General features: G+C 43.4%; 1 protein-coding gene across 1 annotated transcript in view; it reads right to left on the reverse strand.

The window, feature by feature from the left end:
* The window catches only part of acaca (acetyl-CoA carboxylase alpha), a 271,808-nt gene extending 259,749 nt beyond the window's left edge, over nucleotides 1-12,059 (reverse strand). Inside the window, exons 1-2 of the mRNA XM_072589677.1 lie at nucleotides 11,882-12,059; nucleotides 9,506-9,780 (exon numbers count right to left, since the gene is read on the reverse strand). Coding sequence (XP_072445778.1) covers nucleotides 9,506-9,738 — 233 coding nt within the window. The 5' untranslated portion in view covers nucleotides 9,739-9,780; nucleotides 11,882-12,059. The remainder of the gene's footprint in view (nucleotides 1-9,505; nucleotides 9,781-11,881) is intronic.
* Nucleotides 12,060-21,263: the final 9,204 nt, after the last annotated feature.

Raw genomic sequence — 21,263 nt, forward strand, 5'->3', positions numbered from 1 at the left:
GAAGGAGAGGGGGGGGGAAGGAGAGGGGGGGGGAAGGAGAGGGGGGGGAAGGAGGGGGGAGGAGGAGGGGGGGGAAGGAGGGGGGGGGGAAGGAGGGGGGGGGGAAGGACGGGGGGGGGAAGGAGGGGGGGGGGAAGGAGGGGGGGGGGGGAAGGAGGGGGGGGGGAAGGAGGGGGGGGGAAGGAGGGGGGGGGAAGGAGGGGGGGGGGAAGGAGGGGGGGGGGAAGGAGGGGGGGGGAAGGAGGGGGGGGGGGAGAAGGAGGGGGGGGGGAAGGAGGGGGGGGGAAGGAGGGGGGGGGGAAAGGAGGGGGGGGGGGAAGGAGGGGGGGGGGGAAGGAGGGGGGGGGGGAAGGAGGGGGGGGGGGAAGGAGGGGGGGGGGGGAAGGAGGGGGGGGGGGGAAGGAGGGGGGGGGAAGGAGGGGGGGGGAAGGAGGGGGGGGGAAGGAGGGGGGGAAGGAGGGGGGGGAAGGAGGGGGGGGAAGGAGGGGGGGGGGAAGGGGGGGGGGAAGGAGGGAGGGAGGGGGGGGGGGGAAGGAGGGGAGGGAGGGAGGGGGGGGGAGGGAGGAGGGGGGGGGGCGGGGGGGAGGGGGGGGGCGGGGGGGAGGGAGGAGGGGGGGGCGGGGGGGAGTGGGGGGCGGGGGGGAGTGGGGGGCGGGGGGGGAGGGGGGGGCAGGGGGGAGGGAGGGGGGGGCAGGGAGGGGGGGGCAGGGAGGGGGGGGGCAGGAGGGGGGGAGGGAGGGAGGGGGGAAAGGGGGAGAAGGGAAAGGGAAGGGAAGGGGGGAGAAGGGGGGAGGGGGGAAGGGAAGGGGGGGGGAAGGGAAGGGGGGGAAGGGAAGGGGGGGAAGGGAAGGGGGGGGGAAGGGAAGGGGGGGGAAGGGAAGGGGGGGAGGGGAAGGGGGGGAGGGGAAGGGGGGGAGGGGGGGGAAGGGAAGGGAGGGGGGGAAGGGAAGGGAGGGGGGGGCAGGGAAGGAGGGGGGAGGGGGGGGGGAAGGGAAGGGGGGGGAGGGGGGGGAAGGGAGGGGGGGGGGAGGGGGGGGAAGGGAGGGGGGGAAGGGAAGGGGGGGAGGGGGGGAGGGAAGGGGGGGGAGAAGGGGGGAAGGGGGGGAAGGGGAACGGGGGGAAACGGGAGGGGGAAACGGGAGGGGGGAAACGGGAGGGGGGAAACGGGAGGGGGGAAACGGGAGGGGGGAAACGGGAGGGAGAAAACGGGAGGGAGAAAACGGGAGGGAGAAACGGAGGGGGAAAGGGGGAGGGAGAGGGGAGAGGGGAGAGGGGAAGGGGGGAGGGGGAGGGGGAGCGGGGTGGGGAAGTGGGGGGGGGGAAGGGTGGGGGAGGAAGAAAAAGAGCAAGAGAGAGAGCGAGAGAAAAAAAAAGAGAGCGCGAGAAGAGAGAGAAACAAAAGAGAGAGCGACGAGAAAAAAAAGGGACAAAAGAGACGAGAGAGAAGAGGAAAAAAAAAAGAAAAAAGAAAAAAAAAGAGGGAAAAAAAGAGAAAAAGAAAGAAAGAAAAAAAAATGAGAAAAAGAGGGTAAAAGAAAAAAAGAGGGAAAAGAGAAAAAAAAAGGGAAAAAAAGAGAGAAAAAAGAAAAAAAAGTGAGAAAGAGAGATTCTTACTTGAGTTCAATAGCAGTACTATTGCCGAATCCCCTGCTCAACATCCTGGGCTTTCCAACAGACCAGAAAAATGAGCTGGACCAGCCATCTAAATACAATACAAAACAGACAATAAACTGCAACAGTGGCATAACCAACTGTTTCAAAGGCTTCAAAAAAAACTGAGAAAAACAATGAAGGAACATTTACATTTGTCATAATCTCAGATATGATACAACTGGTGATTTTGATAACAGCTATTTTAGTACTTCAACAGGAGCTAGGAGCACATTCCCTGGATTAGAATGGAGACTAAAAAAAAAGAATTCCTAACAGGGTTCTCTCTCACAACTGGTGTGCAGAAATTTCAGTAGGAACTGTTCACATAATTGGGCTCAGCTTTATACTCTTGCACCGCATGTCAACATTCATGGTTAAGACTTATGTAGAAATAATTACATCTTGGGTAAAATCCTGGAGCAGAGAGCCAGAACCTCCAAATGGATTTCAAACACCAGGGAGAAAGTTAGCATAAGAAGTTGACCAAAAAAAATGTGGCTTGCACTTAAATCAGGCTGAAGCATTGTAAACTTCCAAAGATAGCTCATAGAGTTTCATAATTTTCAAGTATGTCTGCTGTTTGATAAAGCAGCTCAGAGGTTATAGCAGGGGATTCTGTTCAGGTTCATGACCCAGTTCAGCAAACATCCACAGCTTTTTTGAGCTTTGCAAGACAGATCGGATGATCAGATGTTGCATCACAATTCAAAACAGACGGTCTGCAGAAACTATTAGACTTGGCCTTAAGTAAACCCTGCTGACTACTACTAAAAATAGACTTATGTCAGGATCAAAGATTGTCTGTTATACAACCAACAAGCCAGAGTCAAGCCATAATTGCAGCATATTCAAGTTTGATTTGAATGAGGAAAATTATTGCTGACAGAGATTGAGTAGTAGCTTTACAGGCAAAATACAGAGATGCAAGAACTACAAAATGTGATAACAGAGGACTTCCCTATTATAATATAAACTAACATAATATCTGTACAGGACAAACAGAGGAAGGAGTTCAAACTATATACAAGTACATTTTGTCAATATGCTTCCAGCGCAGTGTGGAAGCAGCAATAGGCTGAATTCTGGGAATGAAATGGAGGAAGTGGGGTACCATTCAGAACATTTAGAGAATAGTGATCATGTTATCATCATATTTAGAATAGATTACAAAAACGAACATGGCTTATTCAAATACAAACATACTTAACTGGAGGAGAACTAACTTCAAGTAGGAAATCGACTTTGGTCACGTGGATGGATCAAAAATAATCGACAAAACAGTAAGTTACCAATGGGAAATCTTCAAAGAAGAGACGGATGGCTATGAACAGGAACATTTCCAGAAAGGGTAGAGGAATGTAATTTAAAGCAAGAGTACTTTGGATAACTAATGGTAGCGAGATTAAGGTGAAACAGAAAAAAAAAGGAGCCTTAATTAATATAATTGGACAACCATATAATAATAGAGAACAAGGTTCCTCATCTCTAGCAAAGCCTGGTGCAAAGTACTTAACTTGGCCATGCCAAATATAAACACAGAGATATGATCAAAATAAATAAATAAAAGACAAAGAGGGAGTATAAGAACAAAATTAGGAGCTATCATAAAAGGGGACCCAGAAGTACTATGGACCAAACAGAACATCTTGTTGTCAAGGCAGAGATCACGACCGTGATACAAAATGAGACACACACACACACACACCCACCCATCTTCATGATAACTGAAGATGTTAGCGACGTAGTTCAAATGACAGGAAGCAGTGGAGATATTAAATAGGATAAAAATAATGGATCCCACCACTCCCACCACCTCCCCCACCCCGCCAGAGGAAGTCAGCACTACTTGTATCATTGTACAGGCAGAAAGTCAGTGCTAATTCCACCCATATAAGCACGCACAATCCTGCTGGTGCTGAAGGAAACATCTGCACCCCACTAGTTACCTCATTGATTGCCCTGTTCCTGGCCTCCCTAACATTTGCCAATTAATCCACCATTCTCAGTGACAACACACAGTGAGGTAGCATGGCAGTGAGAGGGAAAGGGGCAGCGAGGGATTGGAAAGAGCACGGATGAGTGTTAGGAATTGGGAAGAAAGAAAATTGCAATCCTAGGATGTTAACCAACTTAAAATAATTGAAAATTTATTGCTCCTGCTCATTAATACAGGCAAATCACTACGGAATTGTTTGAAGTAATGTCTCAGCCACTGCGAGCCAGAGCCAGTGAGTTTGTCCCCTGCAGTTGCAGTGACAACGACAATAATGACAACCAATGCACTGTGTGAATGTGTAGCCAACTTTGCAGATGACACGAAAGTTGGTGACAAGGTAAATTAGGATGACACAAGGTGTCTGTAGAGAGATAGAGACAGATTAAGTGAGTGGGTAAAAATCTGGCAGATGGAACATTATGTAGGAACATATGAGGTTATACACTTTAGAAGGAAGAACTGAAGAGCTGAACATTATTAAATGGGGACAAACTGCAGAAGGCCGCAGCAAAGAGAGATTGTCACAAAAAAAGCTAGCATCCAAGTTCACCAGGTATTAGTGAAGGTAAGTGGAATGTTGACATTTATTTCAAAGGGAAGAAACAATAAAAAGAGAAAGTCTTGCCAAAACCATACAATGAACTAGTCAGATCATAGCTGGAGTACTGTAAACAGTTTTCATACCCTTACCTAAGGAAACACGTACAGGCATTTAATGCAGTCCAGAGAAGGTTCACCAAGTTGATCTTGGATTTTCTTATGAGAAGTAGTCGAGTAGGTTGAGCTTGTACTCATTGCAGTTCAGAAAAATGAGAGGAGACTTTATTGAAAATGTAAAATTCTTACAGGGCTTGTCAGCATAGATGTGGAACCATTACTTTCCCTTCTGGGAGGGTCTAGGACCAGAGAGCATAATGTTAGTAAAGACATTTAAGACAGAAATGAGGAAGACTTTTTTCCTGTGGAACTATTTACTGCAATGGGCTGTCGATGTTGGGTCATTAATTATATTCAAGGCTGAGATGGACAGATTTCTAAGCATTAAGGGTTACCGGGATAAGGCAGGTAAGTGAAATCAAGGATTATCAAATGGTCTCAGAGGGCCAGAGTGGACTCGATGGACTGAATGGTCTACTTGGGGTCCTATATCTTATTGCTTAAAATTAAATGTAATGAATGTAAGGTGGTAGGCATCACTCAGTCCACTTGGGTTGCACTCTCAGTTATTGTATCTAGGGAGTGAAGATAAAACTAGAGGCTTCATTCATACTCTTCCAATGCCCCTTGAATATGTGGGTAGTTTCAGGGAACCGGGAGAATCTAAAAACGTGGCATTTCTGTTTGAAAAAAGTGATACACTCAAAACAGATGAGGCAACCCAAAGGTCAAGAGTGAAGGGAACTTGTAAAGATAATAATCCCACCCTAAACAAATCAACATGAGATAAAGTATCAGCTAATACATTCAAATCAGCATGAATTCATTAAAGTCAAAAAGTGTGACGCTGGAAAAGCACAGCAAGTCAGGCAGCAGTCAAAGAGCAGGAGAATCGATGTTTTGAACATAAGTCCTTCATCTGGAATGCGGGGGTGTGAAAAGGTGCTGAAAGATAAATAGGAGGGTGGGGTGGGTAACACAAGTTGTGCTTGATTAATGACATGCTCGTGTCATTTGGCCTGACCACTTTTTTTTGACAAGAACATTTCACCTCAAAGCAACAGGGAGAACAGACATTTTAGTTTTGAAAACAAAATGAGGTTGAAAGGTCAGGAAATCGTTTCCTTTCTCTACCTATATGCAAGACCCAAGAAGCTAGCCTGAATATCTAGACATTAAAATGTGACAAAGCTTTCCTTTGCATTAATGGCTTCCATTTTTAAAAATAATTGCAAAGAAGTTCATATTGGACTTGTAGACTTCCCAGCTTCAGAGAATAGATGCAGAGAAAACTCACTTTATCACAAGGATATGCAATTGGCATGTCATTTTTGTGTGGCAATAGCTAATTCATCAGGGACTACTTCTGAGAACACTGGAAACAAATAATACAGTCACATAACAAAAACCAGGTTTCTGATAATAGACATTTTTGGAAGCAGCAGCAAAAAGAGCAATGGATCCAAACCAGCACAGAAACAAGACTGCTAAAATTCTTCAGGAGATACAGAATCAGGGCTGGCCTACTATCTACCTATTTGAACAACCAAACCAGGTGACCACTGCAGTGAATCAATGGCCCTCAACAAGAGGAAAGCCAAAAATACCTGCTACTGCAAACTATCCATCCTCAACCTCCTGACTTCTATTTCTTCAGTGAATCAAACAAAGAAATGTAGGACAACATTTCAAGACTTCATCTCAAGAGAAGCAATTGTGACCGTGATTGTTTTAGACTTAAGACCCAAGTGCATGCTGCCATTTTGATAATCATCTTTTCTTAACTGTATGCCTGTATGACAGAGCGGGCAGTTTTCTGAATGCACCTTGGGAATTGAATATTAAGTTTATATAAGGATAAATGTTTCAGAAATCTTTTCAGCCTTCTTAATAGTAACAATCACAGAGTTAAAACATTTTAAAATCCCCCTTTTAAAACACAACCGTCTTTGTTCATTCAAGAAGTGGCAAAAGGGAAACTATCCTATTTTCTCTCCTATACCTCTAACCGTAACTTGATCAAGTTATTTGTTTTTATTAACTCGTGGGACATGGCATCGCTGGCTAGTCAGCATTTATCTCCGAGTTGCCCTTGAGCAAGTAAACCGCTTGACATTCTTGAATTGCTGCCATTCTCTTGCTGTGGGTTGACACACGATGCCATTAGGGATGGCATCCCAGGTTTGATTCAGAGACAGTAAAGGAATGACAACATATTTCCAAGTCAGGATGGTGAGTGACTTGGAAGAGAATTTGCAAATGGTGGAGTTCTCACGTATCTGCTGTTCTTCTTCTTCGAGATAGAAGTGATTGTGGGTTTGGAAGGTACTGCGTAAGGCTCTGTGGTAAATTTCTCCAGCGCATCTTGTAGATAATAGACTGCTGCTACCGGAGTGTCAGTAGTGGATGTTTGTGAATGCAGTGCCAATCAAGCAGGCTGCTTTGCCCTTTAGGGATGGCTAGCTTCTTGAAGGGTTGTTGAAGCTGCACTCATCCAGGCAAGTGGAGAGTACTCAATCACACTCCTGACCTGTGGCGTGTAGACGAAGGCCAGACTCTACGGAGTCAGGTGGCACGTTACTCACCGTAATTAAGGACAAAAGCAACAGTGAAGCATGGACACAAAACTGACTAAGGAACAGAAAGCAGAGTCATAGTGAATGGTTGCTTATTAGAGTGAAGGGTGGCATATCAGGATCACTGTTCTTTTTGACATATATGAATACATTAACTGGACTTGGGTACGCTCAACATAATGTCAAAGATTGTAGATGATACAAAGCTTGGAAATGCAGAAAACAATCGAAGAGAAACAGATTTCAGAAGCAGATAGGTAGACTAGTAAATTGGTTAAGTACATGACAGATGAAATCTGACAAAGAAGTGTCAAATGGTACATTTTATCAGTAGGACAGAGAGGTAATGTGAACTAAATAGCGTAGGTTTAAAGCATTTGCAGGCAGAGACCTTTGGGACTGTGTATACCTTAAAGGGAACAGGGGACAAAAGGCTATTAAGAAGCATGTATGATCCTTAGTTTTATTAATAGAGGATTAGATTTCAACACTAAGGACATTATGCGAAGCCTTATAGTGGTGAGCCCTCAGTTGGACTATATGTTCATTTCAGGATGACACACTTTAGCTTCAACATAGTGTGTAGAAGGGATTTACTACAATGGTAGCAGGGATGAGGGACTCCTGTTACATGGAGGGACTGGAAAAGCTTGGAATGCTCACCATAGAGGAGATTGATAAAGGTGATAAGGAAAAACTGTTTCCATAAGCAGAAGAGCTGAGAATGAGAAGTGACAGATTTAAAATAATTGACAAAAGAACCAGAAGCAAAACAACAAAACCTTTTAAAGCAAATAGTAAGTTATTATAATTTGAAATTCACAATCTAAAAGGTTGGTGGAATCAGATCCAAAATTAATATTTCCAAAACAAATAGATGGAGAAAGTATGTTTATCAATCTGTTGAGAGGTGCTGTCACATCCTACTGGAACAGTTGGGCCTTGAACTCTGGTCTCCTGGTCCAGGGCAGGGGCACTACCTCTGCTCACAATATATGCGAAGGAAAAACAATACTAGGCCATCAAAAAGAACAGAGAACTTGCATCAGTTGAACAGCTCTACTAGAAACAATCCAGGTCTCCTTTCATGTTATAATCTGTGATAGCCAGATATATTTAGGAAATAAATTGGTTTTTGAATATTTCTTCCCATCCTGTATGTAGGATCTGGCATATACTTCATTGTATTCTGGATTAGTGGTGCTGGAAGAGCACAGCAGTTCAGGCAGCATCCAAGTAGCTGCCTAAACTGCTGTGCTCTTCCAGCACCACTAATCCAGAATCTGGTTTCCAGCATCTGCAGTCATTGTTTTTACCTCATATACTTCATTGTAGGCAATCAGCTACTCTGCTATTAACCATTTCACTCAGTAAAGGAATGTAGCATAATTTATGCAAATATCTCCTTGGTTTATCCCAGGAAACACTGTAATTACACTGTGGTATTTTACTGCTTTAGGAGCACAGCAATGCTATTAATTCCAATCCAATTGTCTCCAGTATTCTTACTCCCTGTCACAAACCACACTCCCACCACTTCACCGCACCTCCCTATTGCCCTACCAATTTCTCCCCTAAAAACCTTAACACAGTGAATTGCCCAGCTCAGTTCCCTGGATGGATACACGCTCTGATGTTTCACTCAAGTCATGATGCAGCATAGAAAATTAATGCCAGCAGTCTATTCAGAGAAGTCAAGTTGAGTGCTATCCAAGAATCATTTCACATTCATACTGTGTATCGTAATGCACACATGCACCCATAAATATTTCAAGAATTAAACTGAGCTAATTCCTTTTTCCTAAACTGGGTCTCTCAGATCAACTACTAATTTGGCACCACTGCCCTTACTGAAATCAGCAAACTCAGCAAAAGGCCAGAGTTGGCAGCTGTGACTGTCCAGCAACCAAAATAAGGTAGACTGGAATATCAAGGGCAATTCCTGAAATTAGGTGGACACAGACAAATAGCTCTTTCAAACTTCTGCCACCAAATATCACGACACAGAAGGGACAATGACGAGCCCATGACAAGGAATCAACACTTCAAAAGAGCCACTGGGTGAAAATTGCTGAAACGACATGATGGAAACAAAATATCTCTGTTCCCAAATCCCCTTTAAAACTGCTCCATTTAGCCCACATTGCCTTTCTTTCTGACAATCAAAATGAATCACTTCTCACTTCTGTGATTAATTTTATCTGTCATGCACTTAACCAATGTACCAGTCTGCCAATGTTCTCTTGATGTGTGTATCTAACTTCAACATTGTTTACTAGTTTCTAGCTTTGTAGACATCTGCAAACTTTCACATTATGTTCTGTACACCTAAACAGATCCCCTAAAAGATTAAAATGAAAGAGATACTCTATTTTACTAGAATCTTTATTCTCAAAAGAAAAAGCAATGTTCAGTAGTTATCCCAGTACTGCAAAGGGTAACAGCACTGTTAGCTCCTTGCTGAACACAAGATACAGAGGAAGCAAGCACGTAATGCCTGAAATCTTGATTAGAGTACCTGGCTCAGTAAGCAAGAAACAGTGACAATACCCTGCCTCAAAAATCAAAATTGGTACACAGCATTTCACACAAACAGAAAGGAAAACATTCATTCTGACATTACCTCATTTGTACTGCAATACCATCATTGCCCAGACACAGATCAGACAAACTGTCAGAGTTTACAGAGGAGGGTGATAACGATCGCTCCTTGTCTTCCAAAATATCTGATTTGATGCTGCCTGCTCCAATCTCATCCTCAGAGTTGTCCTCGGACACAGAACCAATGATGAACTTGGAGTGCTGGCAGCTTGGCTGCAGGTCTGGAAGCTTGGTTGCTGGATCCTGATCTGACATTGTTGCTGCGAACAATGAACACTGAAGAGACAGTAACCAGGGCTGAAACAGAACAGAAAAACTACAAATCACAAAGAAAGTTAAAACTTGGAACGACCAAGAGAATGACAGTGGCAGTCTGCTTATTGCAAAACAAGGCTTAAGCTAGGATCTTTCTGTCACTCTGCCAGTCTGAGAATTAGATTGGCTGAACAGAGTATGCAATTCAGTAACTTCAACTACTCCGTCATGGACCTTTACATTAAAAATCCAAGTCTCTGCTACAATGTACAGAAATATCACAAGGTACTTCCAAAAAACAAAAATAAAAGGCAACAAGCTAAAGGATGAAATAGAAAGGATGAACTAAATGATGTCCAAAAGAGGTGGGTACCTAAAGTAAGTTTTAAATAAAGAAAGGAAATGGAGACATAGAATGGGTTTGGAGAGAATGTCTCAGGGATCAGGAACAGACAGCAAAAGACAGATTTAGTAGAGGTGAAGTGAAGGGAAAGATAACAGAAGCAAAGCCACTGTAAGACAACCCATCTGGATAAAGAAGGGTAAGGAAGATGCGGGATTTAGGGAGATTATCCAGATAGGGGAAGGAGGAAGTACAAGGACAATAATAATAAATTTAAGACTTCAGGGAACTGGGAACCAAAGCAGATTAGCAAGAGGTGAATGGGATGGTCCAGTCTAGGATGGAGGCAGAGCTTGAATGAGCTGAAGTTAATTGAAATGGAAGATGAGAGGCAATCAGGAGAAAAGAGTCAAATCTGAAGATGGCACAGGCAGAGAAGAGGATTTCAATAAGGTCGACGCAGGGATAGAAGCAATATGCTGCAGAAGTAGAAGTGTAGCGAAGTGAACAAACCTCAGTAGGGAGGCATATCTTCAAAACATAATGGTGAAAATGTTGGTAAGATAGGGAGAGATCCAACGGTTAATTTTTTTTTGTTTTATCTCTGTCTCAGGTACACAGTCACTAGGTAGGACAGAATTATTGAAAATTGTTGGAATAAGAGATATTTCATCAAAGCTTTTGTCTTGCACTTATCAGGACATCTTGCAAGAATAAAATTCAAAGAAAAAATGACATTTCTAAAAGATGAGAGATGAGTATCGATTGGTTAGTGATGAGGAATTTAAGAAGTCTAATCCATTCCACATTCTTGCATTTGTTGCTATTGAGCAAAGTGGCAGAAGGCCCATCTGCTTTTCTAATTTGGCTGCAATTCACCAAAATAAAATTGAACGTAGCAACAACAACAAAAAACAAAGTCCCTTCCACTAATTTTGAGTTGGTGTTGTAGTAGACAATGACACAGCTTGGAATCAAATGTTCAATTCCTGACAGTATACAACCCACAGTAATCCTGAATCATTGCACTAAGAGCACTTAAAAACAGGCAAATTAGATCCAGGAACCAATGAATTCTAAACAAAATCCGAAAGAACTGCGGATGCTGTAAATCAGAATGAATTCCAGGTAGGTTAATTAATGTTTAGCTTTCTATTCCCACAAATGTGCTCTGTGCAAATGCTAAATCCATCGTTCCTGGGAATAATTCAATTCAGAGTAGGTATAGGAAGTACACATGTCCAGTTTCACTTGGTGAGAAAGTAAACAAATATCCGGTGGAAATTAAGGCGACAGCGACCCGGGTGAGTTGCAGTCACACCACGGTAATAAAGTGTCTGGACCAGAGGCCGGTTGAAAAATCAAGAAGATGAGGTACCACGTGTCTTGCCAGAACGAATTTGCATGCAACATGGTTCCTGAAATTACTGAGGCATCCGATTAGATCCTGGGGTGGGGATATAAACCAAGGTATGAGGGAAGATCCAGCTGCTCTGTCCCGAGGACCAGCATTGCCCGGGCCTCACCCACTCCCCTCAGCCTGTGCCCGAGGGTACAGAGGGTTCCCCCTCCGTCTCATCCCTCTAAAGTGATCCAGCCCTGAAGAGGGGTGGAGGAACAAGGAAGGGGCATCCAACGCCATCGCACACCTGCATCCCCAGGCGCTGAAGCGAGGACGTGGACAAACTGAAGCCCCTTGTCCTCTCAAACCGCCTCAACTTGATAACCTCCTGACTCCTCAAGTTGAAGGATGCTACAGGCGGCCCCAGGAGCAGCAGGGGCCGTCCCGCCGCTACTCACCCGGCTTCAAGGATGCGCCGAAGAATTCCAATTTCGACACAGAAAGCGCCGTCCCGAACCAGGCGCCGGGCCGCGCGGCTCCTCCAGATGCCGAAGGGAGGGGGATGGCCGTTCCTCCGGTGACAGTGGCATCAGCCGGTGGCGTGATTCTGGGGTTACTACCGGTCATTCACCCCCGACCCTCCCCGCCACGGCCCGGCCCGGCCCGCCCTTTCACCGTCTGCGCCGTCCCATTGGCTCGCAGCCGGCCCAGCCTCCGGGCCGCGCGGTGGGGCGTGACCAATGGCGAGCCGAGCCGACGGAGACGGCGTTACGTCACAATCGAACCATAGGGGTCAGAGCAGAACTGGTTCAGAAAGAAGTCTCGGGAGTGTGGGAATGGGACTGGGGGAGAAGGGTCGAGAGTGTGGGAATGGGACTGGGGGAGAAGTCTCGGGAGTGTGGGAATGGGACTGGGGGAGAAGGGTCGGGAGTGTGGGAATGGGACTGGGGGAGAAGCCTCGGGAGTGTGGGAATGGGACTGCGGGAGAAGCCTCGGGAGTGTGGGAGTGGGACTGGGGGAGAAGCCTCGGGAGTGTGGGAATGGGACAGGTGAGAAGAACAGAGAAGATGGTAAAAGAGGGGCAGGTGTGGCATTGTTGATCAGAGATAATATTACAGTTGTAGAAAGGATGTTTGGGGACTCGTTAACTGAGGTAGTATGGACAAAAACTGACCCATCTATAGAACTCGTACTGTAGTGATCCCAGTCAATATTTGGATAGTTGAAGTCCCCCATGACAACTACCCTGCGCCTCTCACTCCTATTGAGAATCATCTTTGATATCCTTTCCTCTACATTTCTGGGACTATTCGGAGGTCTATAGAAAACTCCCAGCATGGTGACTTCTCTTTTCCTGTTTCTAACTTCAGCCCATACTACCTCAGTTAACGGGTCCCCAAACATCCTTTCTACAACTGTAATATTGTTCCTGATCAACAATGCCACACCTCCCTCTCTTTTACCATCTTCTCTGTTCTTTCTGAAACATCTGAATCCCGGAACCTGCAACAACCATTCCTGCCCCTGCTCTATCCATGTCTCCGTAATAGCCACAACATCAAAGTCCCAGGTAGCAGCCCATGCTGCCAGTTCACCCACTTTTTTTCGGATGCTCCTCGCGTTGAAGTACACACACTTCAAACCAGGTTCTCGCTTGCCAGTGTCAGATACTTGATTTGGGAACGCCCTACTCTCATTCTCTTCTGTACCTGTCCTACAATTTTGGTTCCCATCCCCCTGCTGTATTAGTTTAAATCAACCTTAATAGCTTTAGTGAATTTCCCACCCAGGATATTGGTACCCCTCTGGTTTAGATGAAGACCATCCTGCTTGTAGAGGTCCCACCTACCCCAGAAAGAGCTCCAATTATCCAAATACCCAAAACCCTCCCTCCTGCACCATCCCTGTAGCCACGTGTTCAACTCCTTTCTCTCCCTATTCCTCACCTCACTAGCACATGGCACGGGCAGCAAACCAGAGAAAATAACTGTTTGTCCTAGCTCTAAGCTTCCATCCTAGTTCCCTGAATTTCTGCTTCAAGTCCCCATCTCTCATCTGACCTATGTCGTTGGTGCCAATGTGGACCACAACTTGGGCCTGCTCTCCCTCACCCCGAAGGATCCCAAAAACACGATCAGAGACATCACGGACCCTGGCACCCGGGAGGCAACATCCCAACCATGAGTCTCTCTCGTCCCCACAGAACCTCCTATCTGTCCCCCTAACTATCGAGTCCCCAATGACTACTGCTCTGCTCCTCTTCCCTCTTCCCTTCTGAGCAACAGGTGCCCCACTGCTTTCCCCTGGTAAGCCATCCCCCCAACAATATCCAAAACGGATTGAAATATCTTCAACTTCAGAAAGCTGCATTTCTGCAACGATTCCTACCTTTAAAGAAAATGCAATTAAAACTTACAACCAGAAATCTCAGGAGGTTCATGAATTTCTTATTCACAATTGATTCAGTAAGTTCTCGAGTGCCAATCTTCCCTCAATTACATAAGTGACAGTGCCACTGTTCATAAGTTGAGTAATAGAATAAGACAGAAGTAGACTAGTCCTTTATAACAAGACCAACCAAATTATTTAAAGGCTGATTCAATATTGTAAATGGGAAAGGAAGTTAAAAACAAAAGTTGATTTTTGACTTCATATTCTGAACAGGAACTGATGATGCAGATTGCCCAGTCATCTTTATGAACTTTCATTCCATTGCTTTCAGTCTGATTGCTGAATGGTGGTATTCAAATGATGTTCTTCACCTATATTTATTTTGTGAAACTTTGACAGCTTTTGGAAAAAGTCAGCTATTGCATCAATCTTCATGGAGCATTTGAGTTATGAGAGGCTCGACAGCAGAGGACCTTTTTCCACTGGAACATAGCAGGTTAAGGGGTGACCTTATTGAGGTTTATAAAATAATGAGGGGCATGGATAAGGGAAATAGCAAAGGTCTTTTCCTTAGGGTAGTGGAGTTCAAAACTAGAGGGCACAACTTTAAGGTGAGAGAGGAAAGATTTAAAAGAGACCCAAGAGAGAGCTTTTTCACTCAGAGGGTAATTTGTATGTGGAGTGAACTGCCAGAGAAAGTGGTAATGTAAATACAGCTACAACACTTAAAAGGCATTTAGACAAATACACGAATAGAAAAGGTTTAGAGAGATATGGGTCAAATACAGGTAAATGGGACTAATTTAGTTTGGGAAAATTGGTAGGCATGGACAAGACTGAAGGGTTTGTTTCTATGCTGTATAGCTCTATGAATTATTTGGTACCATTTTCATCTGTTAGAAGATTGTGATTTCCAGGCTCACTCCAGAGACTTGAGCACCTACTTTAGGTTGACCCTCTAATATAATACCGAGGGAGTGTTACACTGTCAGATCTGCTGTCCTCGAGGCGAAATGTTAAACAGAGATTATCACGGTCTCTCAGACAGATGTAAAAATCCCATGTGATTATTTTGAAGACAGTGCTCCCTGATATACCAGCTATTATCCAATATCACTAAAATTGATTATGTTGACATTATCATATTGTGTTGTGGAAATTTGCTGTGCACAAACTGGTTGAAGCATCTTGTCCATCACAACAGTGACTGTGCTACATCAAAGAAATTACAGGCCTGTGAGTCTCATATCGGTGGTAGTGAACTTATTGGAAAACATTCTCTAGGATAAGATCGATACGCATTTAGAAGCAAATGGATTTTTATTGATAAGTAGCATGGTTTTATGTGGGGGTGGTCATGCCTCACTATCTTGATTGAGTTTTTTGAGGAGGTGATAAAGATGATTGATGAGGAAAATGCAGATGATGTTGTATACACAGACTTCAGTAAAGCCTTTGACAAGGTCCTTCATGGCAGACTGGTACAGAAGGTGAAGTCACAATGTATTAGGGGTGAGCTGGCAAGATGCATACACAACTGGCTAAGTCATAGGAGACAACAGATAGTGGTAGAAGGATGCTTTTTGGAATAGAAGGATGTGGTTAGTGGTGTTCCACAGGGATCAGTACTGAGACCTCAGCTGTTTGTGATCTACATAAATGATTTAGAGAAAAACATAGCTAATTAGCTAAGTTTGTAGACGATACAAAAATTGGTGGAGTTGCAGATAGTGAGGAGAATTGTCAGAGGATACAGATTAGTTGGAGGCATGGGCAAGAAAATGACTGATGGAGTTTGATCCAGACAAATGTAAGGTGATGCATTTAGAAGGTCAAGTAAAGGTGGAAATTATAAAGTGAATGGCTGAACCCTTAAGAGTATTGATATGCAGAAGGATCTGGTTGTACAGGCTCATAGATGGCAGCTCAGGTAGATATGGTAGTAAAAAAAGCCTATGGCATACTTGCCTTCATTGAAAGAGGAATTGCATATAAGGATTGATCAAGTTATGTTGCAGCTTTATAAAACTTTAGTTAAGCCCCACTTGGAATACTGCAAATAGTTCTGGTCACCAAGATGTAGATACTATGGAGACGGTACAGAAAAGGTTTACCAGAATGTTGCCTGTTATGGGGGATTTTAGCTATGAAGAAAGGTTGAATAGACTGGATTTGTTTTCACTGGAACGCAGAAAGTTGTTGAGTAATAGAGTCCTAGAGATGTACAGCACAGAAACAGACCCTTCGGTCCAACTTATCCATGTCGACCAGATATCCAAACCCCCCAATCTAGTCCCACCTGCAACCTAATGGAAGATTGTAAGATTATGAATGGTATGGAGAGAGTGAAAGGTATGAGGCTTTGTCCCGGGGAAGGGGTCAATTAGTAGGGGAGACAGGTTCAAGGTGCCGGGGGGAGGGGGGGTTGCTTAAAAAAAGATGCGTAAGGCAAGTTTTTCACACATAGGAATGCTTGGAATGCACTGCTAGAGGTGGTGGTGGAAGCATACACAATAGCAGCATTTGAGGAGTACCGGGATTTGAGTAGGTAGGAAATAGAGGGATATGGATCCTGTAAGTGAATACAGTTTTAGTATGGAAGGGCAAAATGTAGCGACAAAGGCTTGGAGGGCCAAAGGTCTTGTTCCTGTGCTGTATTGTCCTTTGTTCTACAGAAGTACATTATTGGCTGTGAAGCACTTGGATTGACCCGAGGATAAATAAATCAAATTATTTAAAGCTTTAGGAGGTATGATGCAAATGTACTTCTGGGTTTGTTTTCTTTAGTTTGACCTTCCTTGAGAGTTTGAATAAGTAGGTGAGATGGTAAAATAATAATGCAAATTGAACCTGACGTTTAAGGAAGGGTTTCATGAGCCAATACCACCTTCCTATTTTATGTGATGTGCTTTTAGTATTGAGTCTCCTGCTACGGCATTGGAAGAGTTTAGATTAGAGTGCTGCTGGAAAAGCACAGCAGGTCAGGCAGTATCTGAGGAATAAGAAAATCGACGTTTCAGGCAAAAGCGCTTAGTCCTAATGAAGGGCTTTTGCCTGAAATGTCGATTTTCCTGCTCCTTGGATGCTGCCTGACCTGCTGTGCTTTTTCAGCACCACTCTAATCTAGACTCTGATTTCCAGCATCTGTAGTCCTCACTTTTGCACAGCATTGGAAGAAGTCATCAGTGTTGCTGACATGATCATTATACACAGACACTGCATTAGGACAGAAAGGTCATGCCACAATCATGGTAGTGCATTCTACTGTTGCGGGCTACATTACTTGGTTCTTTGCTTCACTCAATGTTCCCTTTCACTTGCTGCCTTCCCTCAATTGCCACTCCTCCTTGCTGCCTGGCTTTGCACTTTAATTAGGAACCAATGCAGGTAAGACAGTGATCTGGTTGAGAGCAGGGCAGCAAAGATTGACAAGGAGTGCAGCAAACAGAAGGTGAGTAGGGTGGTGAGCAATGCAACAAGTGAAGGGCTGGGTGTAGGGCAACTATAAACAGGTCAATATGCGATTTTTGATAAGGTTTGTAGCTCAGGTTGAGGTTCAGGTTGTAAATTTGCTCACTGAGCTGGTTGGTTGGTTCTCAGATATTTTGTCACCATGCTAAGCAACATGGTATCCATTTGAACCGCTGAGAAAAAGTACCAGAAATGATATCACCCACCTTAACAGACCAAGGCACAGAAACAGAAGACCAGCGCTTCACCGGAGGCTCACTGACGATGTTACCTAGCATGGTGACGAAACATCGGAGAACAAACCTCCCAGCTCAGCGAACAAACTTACAATCTGAACAGGTCAATATCTCACATCAAAGGCGTGAGTAGAAATATGCAACAATTTTAATTAAAAAGGAAGGAGTCAGTGATAGGTTTGTGGGACAGATTACAAGTGATGTGTGATATCAAATCAGCTTTTTCAAAGTAAAACACAGGCACCGCAGCTACGCCCTCTGCAGTTCAATGACAGCAAATACATCCTCGCTTACCACATGAAACAGTTCACACCCTCTTGTGGCCTGTCCTGTGTACAGCAATGAATGGGCAAACACAAGGATACAGAGATTCAGCAGAATTAAGGTATAAAAGGAATTTTATCAAGAATGTTCCAACACTTATATTTCTTTCAGCAGTTGCTTCTGTGTGATATTGCCAGTAATAAGTGGCGCTTACACTTGAAATAAAGACCAACACACAGAAATGCAGGACTTTAACCCATCTACTTCACTTATTGTGCAGTGATTCTGGACCCCATTTATGTTAGGTGGCTTCCTTCCAAACATATGCTAACCAAACAGGGGAAACCTAATGAAGGCCACTGAAACACTGGTAAACCTCTGAACTTCAAAGTAGAACTCTCATAGGGTCCATACACAATAAAATAATTGTAAAAGTATTCATGTTGAATTAAAGAGAAACTGAGTACACACAAGCAGTATAAATGTAACATGTTAATACGACATCCACATTTTATCATCATTAGGAGTAAATAAGTTGATGTTATTTTTTAATTTTGTGAACTTTAAAATTTTTTTTTTCCTATTACTACCACCCTCTGTCCTTCCCAAATCATGAGAACATTCTTACCTCCAAATCACACATCACCGGTTTGGGATTTATACTGGTGATAGTTCATTATTACTGAATCAAGACCCAACAATTCTCCATCTAACATCATAATAGACGGAAGCACCAATACCAAAGATGGGAATGTGGGAGAGAACTAAAGGACACAGCACCAGTGTCAATAACAATAGGGATCCACAATAAATGTGACTTTGCCAGTATCACCAATATTCCATGAACACATTTTTAGTATTGTTGAATAAAGGCACATTTTGTCAAAGCTTTTCATCTTGCAAGACAATTCTGCAAGAATACCAATTCAAAGGGAAAATACACTTTTATGTTGCATGATAGGGGAATGTTGACTAATTGACAGGTGGACTTTGGTTAAATCATTCACGATCCAAAGGAGCTTGAAACACCTCAGAAATAAGGGGGAGGAGGAGCTGGTTGGCTGTGTTGAGAAAGTCTAGGTGAAACGGATGGCCAGAAAACGGTTCTAAATTAATATTACTAATATGCAACTCTTTCAGATCTAATGTCACAAGTCTAGATCACTACTCATTTAATTATATGATTAAAGTTTATGACAACTTTTGTTACAATTCATGGATTGAGAGCTTTGTATGAAATGAGAGAGTATATAATCAACAGATCCCATTCAACAAAACAATTACTTATTTTACTAACAAATCTGAAAATTAAAGAGTATTCCTCCTTGCACTGTTTAATGTCTTGTCGTAATAATGCAAATACACATGATCAATATATAACTACCATCATCGAATTTTATTACCCAAAATCTTCAAGAGTTAAAGTGTCTGAGTCATGGAGATTTTACAGCATGAAAAGAGGCCCTTTGGGCCATCTTGTCTGCTCTGGTCATAAAGCATCCAATTCTAATCCCACTGATTTTTAACAAGGACAAATCCTGACATATGAAAGCTGTCTCAATCATTGGACTACAAATTGAGGCAAGTTAGGGAACCCATATAGAATCACTAAACCAGCTGCACTAAAATTACCACTTCATCCAAAAACAGTGAAACTAGACAATAAATTCAGTTGCAAGAAATTCACATCTCCTATTTAATTCACAGTTACACAATAAGTTCATAATAGGGTTTGATCGTTTGCCTGCATAATATTTAGCTTGAAAAAGACAATGGAGCGAGACTTGGGAACATACAAATGCAGAGTATTTTTAGTAGATGGATTTTATACAGAAGAAAATTAGATCAATAGTGCTAGAAGCCAGGCAAACCTCTGAAGTGACTGTCAAAAAGGAAATAGGATAAAACTCTTATTGGCTAACTGTAGTAATGAATCTTGAACTCAACTGCCTCATTACCAATGGCATTACTGCTACCATCCAACTAATGACAAAAACTTTCCACCATTTAGTATTCACAGAACCCTGAGACATAATTATATCAGTCCACTGCTTTTTGACATTGATATAAATGAGTTGGATGTGAACATAGGAAGTATGGTTAGTACATTTGCAAATTGGTGGTGTAGCGAATAGCCAAGAAGGTTACTCGAGTACAACGGGATCTTGATCATATGGGCAGGTGAGCCAAGGAGTGGCAGATTGAGTTTAATTTAGATAAATGGAAGGTACTACATTTTGGAAAAAGGCAAATCAGAGCAGGACATATACACTTAATGGTAAGGATCTGGGGACTGTTGCTGAACAAAGAGATCGTGGATTGCAGATTCATAGTTCCTTCAAAGTGGACAGAATAGGAAAGAAGGCATTTGTTCTGCTTGCCTTTATTGGTTATTGAGTATAAGAGTTGAGACGTCATGTTGTGGCTGTACAGGACATTGGTTAGGCCATTTTTGACTGCATTTTATTGGTCTCCCTAAGATAGGAAGGATATGATGAAACGTGAAAGGGTTCAGGAAAGATGTACAAGGATGTTGCCAGCGTTGGAGGATTTGAGCTAAAGGGAGAGGCTGAATAGACTGGGGCTATTTTCCTTGGAGCATTGGAGACTAAGGGGTGACCTTAAACAGATTTATAAAATTATGAGGGGTATAGATTGAGGAAAAGACCTAGCTATTCACCCTGAGTAGCAGAGTCCAAAGTTAGAGGGCATAGGTTTAAGGTGAGACAGGAAATATTTAGAAGGGACCTAGGAGGAAACCTTTTCATGTAGAGGATGTTGCGTGTATGGAATGAACTGCCAGAAGGAGGTGACGACTGGTATAATTATAACATTTAAAAGGCATCTGGATGGGTATATGAATAGGAAGAGTTTAGAGGGATATGGGCCAAATGCTGGCAAATGGGATTAGATTAATTACAATATCTAGTCGGCATGGATGAGTTGGATCCAAGGGTCTGTTTCTGTGCTGTACAGCTCTGACTCTTCTGTTACCTTAATACTTCATTCATATTTCTAATGTCTGTGTGATATGTCACTTTTTAAATAATCTTTTCATGCCTTTAGTACAGAGGGATGGCCTAGTGATACTAGTGCTAGACTATTAATCCAGTGTCCCAGGCAATGTTGTGTGGACCCAGATTCAAACCATGGCAAACGGTGGAATTTAAATTCAATAAAAGTCTGGAAATAAGGATTTGATGACTATGAAACAATTGTCGATGGTCAGGAAAAACCCATGAGGTTCACTAATATCCTTTAGGGATAGAAACTGCCATCCTTACCTTGTTTGGCCTACATGTGACTTCAGATTCGCAGCCATGTAGTTGACTGTTGTTAACTACCCTCAGAGCAACTGGGGAGGAGCAATAAATGCAGTCTAGCCAGTGACACCCACATTTTGAATTAATATATTAAAAGTAGCTAACAAATTTACCTTTACTTTAACTCAAGAGAGCTTTAGTCATTGAATCCTCAA

Source organism: Chiloscyllium punctatum, chromosome 19 (assembly GCF_047496795.1).
Source record: "Chiloscyllium punctatum isolate Juve2018m chromosome 19, sChiPun1.3, whole genome shotgun sequence".
Taxonomy (NCBI): Eukaryota; Metazoa; Chordata; class Chondrichthyes; order Orectolobiformes; family Hemiscylliidae; genus Chiloscyllium; species Chiloscyllium punctatum.